General features: G+C 36.7%; 1 protein-coding gene across 13 annotated transcripts in view; it reads left to right on the top strand.

Moving 5' to 3' along the window:
* ANKHD1 (ankyrin repeat and KH domain containing 1) overlaps positions 1 to 12,439 on the top strand; it is a 207,021-nt gene that overhangs the window by 136,539 nt on the left and 58,043 nt on the right. For all 13 annotated transcript variants that reach the window (XM_074960743.1, XM_074960744.1, XM_074960749.1 and 10 more), the window contains 4 exons: positions 4,047 to 4,134; positions 4,886 to 5,013; positions 5,244 to 5,387; positions 7,055 to 7,157. In XM_074960743.1, the coding sequence (XP_074816844.1) occupies positions 4,047 to 4,134; positions 4,886 to 5,013; positions 5,244 to 5,387; positions 7,055 to 7,157 (463 nt within the window). The remainder of the gene's footprint in view (positions 1 to 4,046; positions 4,135 to 4,885; positions 5,014 to 5,243; positions 5,388 to 7,054; positions 7,158 to 12,439) is intronic.

A 12,439-nucleotide genomic window follows, 5' to 3' on the forward strand; every position in this document is an offset into this window, starting at 1 on the left:
TCTGCAACACTTTCCTGAGAAGATTCTCTTAAGGAGTGTCATCTTTGGCATTACTTTGTCTTGTATTCATCACTGGGACACCTCAAGATGGAAAAGCTATTGTAAATGCTGTGTGTTATAATCAATTTCAGAAGGGCTTTTTTACATCCTTTGAGCTAGTTTTGTGGCATAAAACTAATGTAGGTCTGTTATTTCTAGCATGTGAGACCCCTAGCCTCCTCATGCTCTGTATCTTGTCATGCTGTTTTGTTCTGTTTGAATTCTTGTTACTTTTCTCATTTAAAAAATACCTGTTTTGCCTTTCCAGTAGGATATTTACGTGATTTTACCCATTTGTTTTACTTCACTGTATGTTGCTTAAGGTTCAAATAAGACACTTCTGATTGCATCCCTCTTTCTCTTTACTCACCAAAGTATGGATTTGTCCAGTGGGAGTAATTACTTATTGGAGCTGTTATCTGATAGTTATTTGTAGCCTATACAAATTCACCTCCCTTTGAAGTTAGCATTCATTCTTTAGGCAGTTACTTTGGGCTTCAATATTTGAAGCTTTGTATCAAAATAAACAGGCTATTGTTATTGAAACTGTTATAGTTTATGTAAGCTCCCTGATAGCCCATGTCTTACTCCAAATAGAATGCAGTGTTGTAGCCCTGTCGGTGCCAAGATATTAGTGAATCATTGCGGATGAGGTAATATCTTTTATTGGACCAACTTCTGTTGGTGAGAGACAAGCTTCTAAGTACACAGAGCTCTTCAGTTTCTGGATGGGTGTATATCACAAACCACAGCAATCACACACACACATTTGGCAGTCTCAGAAGTAAGACTAGGGACTGAATGGGCATAGAATGTAGATTGCCTTCTTTCTTCTGGAGGTGACCATTCTCTGTTCTGTCTTGACCCATATGTTGGTGACCACGTGGGCAACGCTTCTGCTGCTGCTATACCTTTTGCTATGGCTAAATAGAAGACTGCAGTCTCAACAGATGGCTGGCATCTTATAACTTCATTAAGTTAAAAAATAAAATAGTGCATGCAGTGTTGGGTTTTCTGATAGAAAAGATGTTTAAGTGGAGTCAAATGGGAAGAGCGACCGAAATGAGTAAGGAGAGACTATTGAAGAAATACCTTCCATCTGGCCAAACTACTCGTTTTATCTATTGTATCTGTTTGTTCGGTGCTACAGGTATATGAAGTTTGTAAACACAAAGGAGGATCAGGATTTGATTGCTTGAGGAAGTGGGGATTAATCAAACCGTTGTATATGTAGAATAATTGCATGAAATTTAGGTAAAGGAAAACTTAGAATGGACATCAAGAAGTTTCCCCAGCAGTGAGATCTTTAAGCCCTGGTCTACACAAGGACTTTAGGTTGAATTTAGCAGTGTTAAATCGATGTAAACCTGCACCCGTCCACACAATGAAGCCCTTTTTTTCGACTTAAAGGGCTCTTAAAATCGATTTCCTTACTCCACCCCTGACAAGTGGATTAGCGCTTAAATCGGCCTTGCCGGGTCGAAATACTGTGGACACAATTCGACGGTATTGCCTCCGGGAGCTATCCGAGAGTGCTCCATTTTGACTGCTCTGGACAGCGCTCTCAACTCAGATGCACTGGCCAAGTAGACAGGAAAAGAACCGCGAACTTCTGAATCTCATTTCCGGAGACTGCGGGAACTGTGGGATAGCTACCCACAGTGCAACACTCCGGAAGTCGACGCTTGCCTCGGTACTGTGGAAGCACTCTGCTGAGTTAATGCACTTAATGCACTTAGAGCATTTTCTGTGGGGACACACACACTCGAATATATAAAAACAATTTCTAAAAAACCGACTTCTATAAATTCGGCCTAATTTCGTAGTGTAGACATACCCTTAGACTCCCAGGCAAAGTACTAATAGTCCTATTGCTAGCCATCTAAAACTAAACAAAACACTTGAATATACTACAGGACACAAACTTGCACTGTCTTGGAGTTAACTGGGTTTTTCTAACTCAACTTATTTATTTCTCAGTTCTTTGATTCTTGTAGTATGGGAATTTTGAAACCTTGCATCAGGAATTGAGTTTGGACAACAGTTTCTGCTCATATATTCGTTTTGTGTATTTTAATACATAGTGCACTGCATCCCAAAGTGCATTTTAAAATCTCTTCACACAGTACAAATCAAATGAGTTCTGTATGTGGAATGGAGGGGCAGCAGCTAATTGCATAACAGTTGCAGGAGGGAAAAATTGAGGCAAGGGCAAACCCTAAATCTTAAAGAATATAATATTGGTCCTTGCATATTCATGCAGAGCACGTATTACCTTGATTGTTAAGGTCTCATGGAAAAGCACCTTCCACAATAAACTCTGTGGAACTCAGTGTCTCTGTCTGAATAATAAAGGACTGAGTAAATCTGTTTATAAATTGACTCTGGTAGTTGAAGGGAGTTCAGGTGTTTTCTGACTTGAGGATCAAATCTCTACGGCTTCCTCTCTTGCTACATAGTATTGCACATGCACATGGATTCTATATATGTAGCAATAGTGTCATGCAAAATAAGTTAGAGGATCAAGACGGAGCACACAGAGAACAAACATGCATCTTAAAACAATGTACCAATAAACTATTGTCTCATAAGAAAAATCTGTGCCAGACTGCTTATGCCCTTTTTCAAGTGATGAGAGGAGACCAGCGCAGTTTAGACTCTTCATAATAGCATAGGATTGATTTGGACCACTAAACTTCTCAACAGATTTGGATTCACCATCACTAAAGATTCCACTTCTCAAATGCATAACCAAATGGTTAACTTTCAGTAGACACCTGCAACCTAGCAATAAGGATGTGCAGGATTTTTGGCCAATTGAAGGAGATAGGCAGGTTTGGATTCAACTGTCACAAATCCAGCATTAAGCCTTCTCAATCTCAGTAAATAGAACAAGAACAAGAAGGTACTCCTATTGTTTTTAATCATCTCTGCTGTCAGATAGTCAGAGAATAATGAAGTTAAACAGTGAAATAGAGATTATTTCCCTATAAACTATTTAAATAAAGTCCCTAACACATTACTGAGTTTTATTTTGAAGGGCACATGTACACACTATCATGGACAGGACACTGAATCCCCTTGCAGTGTGGGGTGGGTCCCCTTCACTTGACAGCACTCTTTATGTGGTGTCAGCCATTCCTGTGTAACTGGCTGGTTCTTTTCCCACATGGCTTGTATTATCTCCAGTATAGAAAGGGTTGATTACTAACTTCTACATTCACCTCTCTTGTCAGTTTTCTGAGTATCTACAGTGTCTCTTTTCCACAATCTTTCATGTCACTCATGCTTTAACTTGGGCTGCTTATGTTAAACTTCAGTTTTTGGAGACAGTGTGTGATGGCCCTGAAGAGAATGTCTCACCATTGACATTCAGATTGTTCTTCTGTTGTCTTTTCAAATTCATGTTCTCTAATCTTCTTTTCAGAGACCAGTTATCCTCTCATTATGGCTCATAAGGCTATTTGATTCAGTATTTATTGCATATAATTTATTTTTGTCTGATTTGTGAGTGATAAGAATCCCATTTCAACATGTTACAATTTAGAAGATTCAGATGTAGGCTATTCACCATATGGTGGTTTAGCTAAGAGATTTCTCCATTCTTGTATCACCATATGATTGTGTTCTCAACATTCTTTTTCTGAGAAATGGCAGCCTTTTGAACAGTGTATTGGAGAAAATTTGGTGCAAATGATTTGTTTGGAGGTAATGAAACTGAACGAAGCTAGAAGTCAGGAAACTTTCCAGTGAGATCTATGAAATTGTGAGTGTGGCGGTGTGGTCTTAGTGACCTTTTCCAATGTAATTCACTAACCAAGTAGATTCATTGGGACCTTTTCGAGAAATTTGCTGAAAATACACTGGTGGGGATTTATATGAATATTCATTAAAATTAATAGAGCAGTCTGAATCCCGAAGATGAAAATTTCAGCCACTAAAACTCTTGGTTGATATGTTTTGCCAGTATGTATAACACTTTTTTTTTAATACCCTTTTTATAACAGGAGCATGAATCTGAAGGTGGAAGAACACCACTAATGAAGGCTGCAAGAGCTGGTCATTTATGCACTGTACAGTTTCTTATTAGCAAAGGTAAAATATTAGTACCAACTTCAGTGTCTGAAATGTCACTTAACAGTTCTGTTAAACTTTTGTGTTTGTGGCTTTAATACCTACTAGAATAGAGTTTTTCCTTATGTATTGTATTAGGTTTATGGGGGTATGTGGTAAATGCTCATTTGTGGTGGGATGATTTTTATTTCAGTTAACTCACATTATACAGGTGATTGCTCACTTTTGAGTACAGAAATACTTTGTTACTGAAAATACTTTCCAAGGAATTGTGGAGATTAGTAAGGCAAAAATGTCGGTCAGTACATGGTTAGATAGTATTTCTTAACATTTTATTCTAAAAATGTTTTGCAGTCAACTGTTGCCCGGGAGTACTCCTGGTTTAAAAAATAAATATAGCCCCTTATTATGAAAGGCTTGTGATTCTTCCTTGGAATATAAAAATATATCTTCTAACAGTTATTTTAAGTGTATGGATACCCTCCCTTTGTTCACTTGCACTGCAGTATTACTGTACATCTTTTTACGAAAGGATTAGGAATCTAGCTGCAAACTCAGTTTATCTAAGAAATCATCCTATTTTCCCTTCTGAAATGTCTTTGCCATTATGTTGTCCTCATTCTGATTTTTTTTATTGTAATTAACTTGCATCCTAGATCTGAAATTCTATAATAGATACACTCTTAAAATCAGAAAATACACCAGGTTTGTTGTTTAGAATTTAAACATGAAGAAATGCCTGCTAATTCTGCATGAGGTGTTTTCTTCATAGGTGCCAATGTTAATAGGGCTACTGCTAATAATGACCACACAGTGGTGTCGTTGGCATGTGCGGGGGGCCACCTTGCAGTTGTTGAGCTCCTCCTGGCTCATGGTGCAGATCCTACTCATCGACTTAAGGTATTCAATTTAAATTACTCATTGTGATTTTAATATACTCACCTTCTATAATTGCTTATCCTTATACATTACTTGAAACTAAAGTACTGCAGAGTTGACTTTGATTAAAAGGCAAGGCTGGGCAACTTTAAACTTAATTTCACAGGAAAATCTCTTCATTTTTATATAGCACAGAGGATAGAAGAGCTCACCTTACTGTTGCATTTTCTGTCTCCAAACTTTCACCCCAGGATGGCTCAACAATGCTTATTGAAGCTGCAAAGGGTGGACATACAAATGTTGTTTCTTACTTACTGGATTACCCAAACAATGTTCTGTCAGTTCCTACTGCAGACATGTCTCAGCTCACACCACCTTCTCAGGATCAGTCTCAGGTAAGACATAAAGAAAAGTGTAATTAAACATACATTTCCACAACAGAAAATAAACCTTTCTAGTAAACTTGTCTTTTTATGCAAACAAAGTTCAGTGGAAGTAAAAGATCAGTGACAGTGATTTTTATAAGTTACATATTTAGAAACTCTTATCAAGAGGGGGCATGAATGAAGCTTTGTTTACCTAGAGTTCCTGAAACATACACATATATATCATCCATCTTACTTTTAATAATTTCTAATAATAAGCCAGTCCAGATACAGCATTTCTAGGCGACTGTTGCACTTGATTGAAGTTACTCAGCCTTTACCCTCTTGCCTCAGCACTCCTAAAGCCATGTGGTAATGCACTGGAAACACTGATGCTTGTTTTCCTTAAGTATTGGTATCTTGCGTAAAGTGAAAGGCAGCTTATTGCATGTACCTAGGATTTTCAAAGTGGCCCAAGGGAACTAGATATTCAGTGGGAGTTGGCCACCAAACTCCCTAAGAATTCTAGGAAAACCCCAGCCTACAAAGAGAACCAAGAATTAGTTGATAGAGAGGATACAGTTAGGAGAAGAAAAGACACTGATAAAATGCAAAAAGAGAAGGAGTACTTGTAGCACCTTAGAGACTAACAAATTTATTTGAGCATAAGCATATAATGCAGTTAAATTCAGAGTTTCAAAAGCTATGTATATAATGTCTAGGCTAATACTGTGTTCAAAGTTCTTCCAAAAACTGGCAAGTTTAACATAAAGTAGTTTAAAAGGCAAGAGTTTTTATTTAAAGAAAACCACACAAGTGCTGTGACTGCACTAGTTACTACATATACAAGTACAGTGTATGATGAAGTTTCACTGAGCAATGTCTGCCCTCAGTAATGGCTCTAATATTAAGTGGAGGTGGTCACTTTTTAAAATTTGATAGCTTCTATTTAAAAACAAAAAAAAAACCAACCACTTTCCCAAAAGTGTTTGGATGGCAGGATCTAATAGGCCAGTAAAGTAGTACTTTGGATCAACAAGTGAAGAATTACAACTCCAATACAAAGTATTGTGTAGCAGTTCATTACTGTTTTTCACATGCCCCCTTTCTTGCATATGATTTGAAAAGGAGGTAACTAATGGAATTCTGATCTGTGGTCTTGTACCAGGTACCAAGTTACCTGTGTGCCTAATTTCCTAACTTCTAACTTCATCCGATGAAGTGAGCTGTAGCTCATGTAAGCTTATGCTCAGATAAATTGGTTAGTCTCTAAGGTGCCACAAGTACTCCTTTTCTTTTTGCGAATACAGACTAACACGGCTGCTACTCTGAAACCTAACTTCTTTTCTGGCTACTGGGACCTTTATATTCCTCAAAATCCTTGGGACTCCCTAACTCATGAGGCAGTTTAATTTCCCATCTTTCTGGGTATGGAATATTGGATAGTACAAGAACAAGTAAATGCAGTGACTTAACCACTTTGGAGGTAGAAGAGGGGAAAGAGTATGGTTAACTTTGCAGTTAGTATGAAATGTTACTTTTGGAAGTTGGTATGTTAAGGGATAACATGCAGCACACAGTTGGAGGCTGAGTGGAAGGGAATGTGTGCAAACAAATGTGCTTCTGGATTAAGTTATTACACTCTTATCCATTGAAAACTAAAACTGAGACAAGTTCTTTCTGAGTTGATTTTTTAGGTTCCACGTGTACCAATGCATGCACTTGCCATGGTTGTACCTCCCCAGGAACCTGATAGAGCTCCTCAAGAGAATTCTCCTCCACTCTTGGGAGTACAGAAAGGTCAGTATGTGGCCACTTGAAAGTATCTTGTTTTAGCAGGATTGGGGGAAGCTTTATTATAGTACTTCTGAAGCTAATGTATAGGTCAGTCCTCACTTACCAATCCTTAAACACTTGTAATACAGGTGTAGTTCTAACAGGAGCACAATGTTCTCTGTAATGTAATTCATATTTATTATTTCATTGTATAGTATAGAACATTAACATTGATTACGGATAATGCTTATTGAAAAAATTACTTGAAGAAAATATCAATTATTGAATTTCCATTTGAACAGTGTATTAGTGTGGGTGCGACTTAACAAAGACTAAGTACTGTACACTGATCATTCTAAAATAGTTGTAATTCTTCTCCATATACTCATTGCATCAACCCATTTTCTGCTTAAACTAGTGACATGAGTTACATATTGCCAAAACAATTAACTGCAAAGCTACTTGTAGGAGATTCCTGATAGTGCCCAGTTTGTTATGGTTGTCAGGGTTTTCATTCTAAGCAAGGCTAAACTCATTTTCACAAAGAAAATGGTATTTTCAATAGTTAAATGACAAAAGTCATGGGTCATCCTTTTGGAAATGGATTCCGCATTGAAATCTTTTTTTTCTGTTTAAGCTAGTTCAGTGAGAGAAAAGTATCTCTTGTGGAGAGCTCCAGATGGAGGCCATTTAGGCCTAATAGCTCTAGAGTTATTTTGGGGGGGAAGTAGGGAGGGTTTGGGAAAGGATTTTAAAATATCAAAATAGGAATGTTAAGGTTGCAGTAGATGGGAACCATATTGGCTAGGTATTAGTCTTGTTTAACTTTTGAGTGCAAGAAGGAGCTCAGTACCTCAATGACAGACACAACACAGGAAACTGACTAGAATAAAAATGTGGAAAAACTAAGATTGAATATGCAACCCTAATTCTCCATTCTGTGCAAATGTGATATGTATTGATTATCTTTACATAACATTATTTCTCAAATACAACTTATCGTAGTTTGTTTCCCTGCTACTTTAGAATATGTATAGCAGACCTGGCCTAGTGGATTGAGACCAGACTGGGACTCAGGAGACCTGGGCTTTCTTCCTAGCTTTGCCACTGGTCTGCTGGGTGACTTTGGGCAAGTTGTGTCCCCTCTCTGTGACTCAGTTTCATCATTTGTAAAATAGGGACCTCCTTTATAAAGCACTTTGAGATTGGATGATGAAAAGCACAGTATAAGAGCTAGGAGGCATTATCCTTACTATTTACGATGTCTAAATAGAAATATATACCGGCATAGATAAATTTACAGCTAAATTAAGTATTAATGATCAGTAGTGCTTCAGTGATAAATATTTCTCTAAAAACATCACCAATCCTCTTAATTGGCTCATGGAAACACGTTTGCATCTGATGGAGAGTTTGGTTTTCATTTTAATTATCTGAGAAATTAGATACATTGATAATATACTGATTCAGAGCCGTACTATTTAGGCTTTACTTCTCTGCACAGCCTTTTTAAATGAAATTTTAAAATTTGGATGCAATTTAAGAATAGATCACATGAGAAAATAAAAATTAGTTATGCTTATACAAAACATGCGGGCAGGGGGAGAGAAGCATATTGTCAATGCATCTCAAGTATTTCTCTGAGCAGCAGCATGTTGCTGGTATTGTTGTTCAGAAGTGTATGGGTCCCCAAAAGAAAACATGCAATTTTTAGAGAAATTCTTCATAGATTCTTATGAAACTAAAGTACATAATATCTTTGAGGAAAAAATATACTTTAAAATGAACGTAGTGTGTGTAACCTCTTAAGTGTATCTAAGGTTGTAGAAAAAATTATATTTTGTGTTAAATAAGTAGTATGTGGTCATATAAATATTCTATCCTGCATATATACAGTATTTAGCTCTTGTATAGCATGGGGTGGAGTAAGAGTTGTGTATTAATCTGTAACATTTTCACTCCCTAACTTTTGACAGATTATGTAGCGTTAATGTTGCATTAAAAAATTTTTGTGTGGATTCTTTTGCTGGGGTGCAGGCAGTGCATTTGTAGTAGAGGGTACAATGAGAGGCATATTCATTATTCCTGTGAAGAAAAATTTAGTGACTTGGTCAAGCTTTTAGGTCACAACATTCACTTGCAATAGGAAAATAGACTTATGTCCAAAAAGCTTTGACCAGGTCTCTCACGATGTTTACACAAACTCTAAACCAGCTACTTCAAAATGAGAGGGGTGTGGTTTTTCTCATTTGTATATCCACTAACTCCAGCTCTACCCATTTTTTATAATCAATGTATTAAACTTTTGCAGCAAATATTATAGCAACACTTTTCATAATGAGGAGTTAGCAAATTAAATGTTGGACTAGCGAAATCAAATTATTTGCTGTCTTTTAGGCTTGAAGTAGACTCTTACTAGGACTTTAAAAAGCGGTTTGATTTAGGTCTCAATGGCAAATTACCAGGCTAGAGCTGTAGGAGAAGAGTAAGGTTTAACATGTAAGAATCATTGTATAATTAAATTATTTTGACAAATATCAAATTGTAACACAATATTTAGGAGAAAATTAACACAGGTGAAAAAAGTGAGAACTGGCAAAAAGGAAATGGAAAATGTTCAGATAAGTATGCTTCGTCTGGGTAGAAACCTGATGAGCAAGAATGTAAAGAATAATCAAGTGGAGTAAAAAGGAAGGGTCCACAATCTTCAGAGGAGTACGTACTATAGCTTTTAACAGATATGGTGGTAGGTGCATTAGAAATATTTAGATAAATTTTTTGAGAAAACGAATTAAGGTCAATCACAAATGAGTTATAAGCCCTAATTTCATCCCGTTTAAGTTTTGAAGAGGAAATATTTTGGACTGAATTTTTATAGGTGGTGGTGGGCTGAAAGACAATCATTTTTACTTAGTTTGAAGAAAGCATTAGAAATCAAATAATTTGGGAGAAATTACATATTACCACCTCTAGTCTCTTTGGGTGTCTATTACTCATCTAATTTACCCACATAAAACTTAAACTGCAGTTTTTAATTCCTGGTGCAAATGAGTCGTTTCAAATGTTGAAGTACAAGAGTTTTTGTGAGCTGTAGTACATTGGTTGATGTCTGCCACTGTCCTCAACCATATGGAATGGGAACTAGATAGTGATAATAAGGAATACTGACACAACCAGAGGAGGTTTGCCTTTAGCTACAGTGGTGGGGACTGTACATCTGGAGCTGAAGGACCCACACTCTATCTATGCATCAGCTTAAGTCCTCACTGGCTATGGTGTATGGTGCAGTGATGACTGTGAAATCCTAGGTGGTCCTGGATCTTTTACACAATGAATGGCAGGCTATGCGTGTGGTGGTGATGCAGAATTGTAGTGACTTGATACGCTGCTCTCTGGAATAGTCTTGCAAAATTGTCATGAAAGTTTATCAGCCAGATAAATAATCAATTCTAATTCCGAGCTTGATGGAAAAAATAACTAGTTTCTTCCCTCATCAAAAAATACTGTCCTGCAGTAAGGAGGCAGATAAAATTTGGCCAGGCTGACCTAATGGGGGATCTTTTAATAGTCTTTAACAGTAGTTTATTTAGTACCTTTTAATAAACAACTGTTTTCCTGACATGGTGTCAGGATTAATCTACTAGACTTTCTGTTTTAGCCCAGAGAACTTTCTATTCATTCCCCTACAAATGTAACCTATTAGTCTCATTATACTTGTACTATCATATAGGCTGCAACAGCTGTCAGTCCCCAGCAGATGTAATTCTCAACCTCACAATATATACACCTAACCCTCCTTCCATTATTTTGAGTGCACACTTAGATGTAGATTTTTTTAAAACAAAGGCAATTTCCTCTCTTCCCACTTGCAAAAAGTTAATTTAATGTTAAATTATTGCTACTTTATAAAAAGCTGTCAGAAGATGCTATAGTTCAAAAAATCATAGCAAAGTTTAGAAAAAGATATAAAGCTATGAATTTGATCATTTCTCTTTGACATTTTGATAATTTGTAAATGCAACCCAGTGTTTAAGAAAGGGACCTTTAAATTCTCTTCTGCACTCTAAATATTACTCATAGAACAAATACGCTAAGTTAATTTTCCATGGAATATAGTCAGTGAATGTTATGATCTCACCCTTTATATATTTTCAAAATTTTTAATTTAAAAATGTCAACTATGAATTTTTTAAAATGATACTCCAAAAATGTGTAGGTAGTCCTTGGAAAAGCAAATTTCTTAGCTTTAAAAAAAATCAAAATATTTCAGTTCTCTCTAGTACTAAACAATGTTTAAGAAGTTATGAACAAATTTGAAATTAAATTATATTTTTGAATTTAAATTGGCAACTATGTAGGATTTTGCTAAGTAAAAGTTCCACTTCATAATATGTAGTTTGGAATTATTGCATTACAAATGAACCAATATTAATATTGACAAACTTAACTGAGACTATCCAGACTTATCAACGTTTTGTCACTATCCTTCCATTGTTTTTCGAGATGGGAAATGGTTTAGCAACTTTCACTGGGTTCTCTCCTGCTCTTGATCAGTCAGTACAGAAGGGGGACAGCAGAATGCTGTTTAAGACAAGTAGTCTTCCACCAACGTTTCTGTATTAAATTAGAGGAATGCTACAAACAGTTATACCAATGTATATTCTCTCTTCCTGAAGCTACATACCACGAGCAGATGCAGAGTTTTTGAAAGTCAGGAAATTGAGCTGAAGCTACATAAATATCTATTCTTTGACCACTATCTGCTGTCCTTCCCCAGAGACATCTTTACATCCACGCACTGTAAATCAAGAGTTCTTTATGAGCCTCTTATCCTCATACTGTGCTAACCATCCAACCCTGTATGCAGGCCTTCCCAGCCAGAATCTCCTCTGATTTATTCTCCCATCGCAGTAGAGTTACACTAGTATCTCCTCTTTTACATTGCACAGAGATCTGTCCAGTCCATCCCACAATCCCAGTGTAGTCGAGACTGCTATTTTGACAACTTACACTTTAATATATTCCATAATCATTCATCCCAATTCTCAATACCAACATAGGCAACAACTTACACTTTTATTTACACTCCATAGATGCTAGAAATACTGCTCTTCTTACCTCAATTGCCTTTTTGTTTGAGACCCCACCAACCACATGTAAACTAGATATTCACCCTAATCCTGTCCACTCTATGCATACTGGTCATAGATCCAGAATACCTCACATATTAAAACAAGCTGGCAGGGGTCTAGCCTGTTTAGTTCACATAGGCATCTGGAGAAATAATATATTTGGTAGGCAAAATA

This window comes from Natator depressus, chromosome 8 (assembly GCF_965152275.1).
Source record: "Natator depressus isolate rNatDep1 chromosome 8, rNatDep2.hap1, whole genome shotgun sequence".
NCBI classification, from domain to species: Eukaryota; Metazoa; Chordata; order Testudines; family Cheloniidae; genus Natator; species Natator depressus.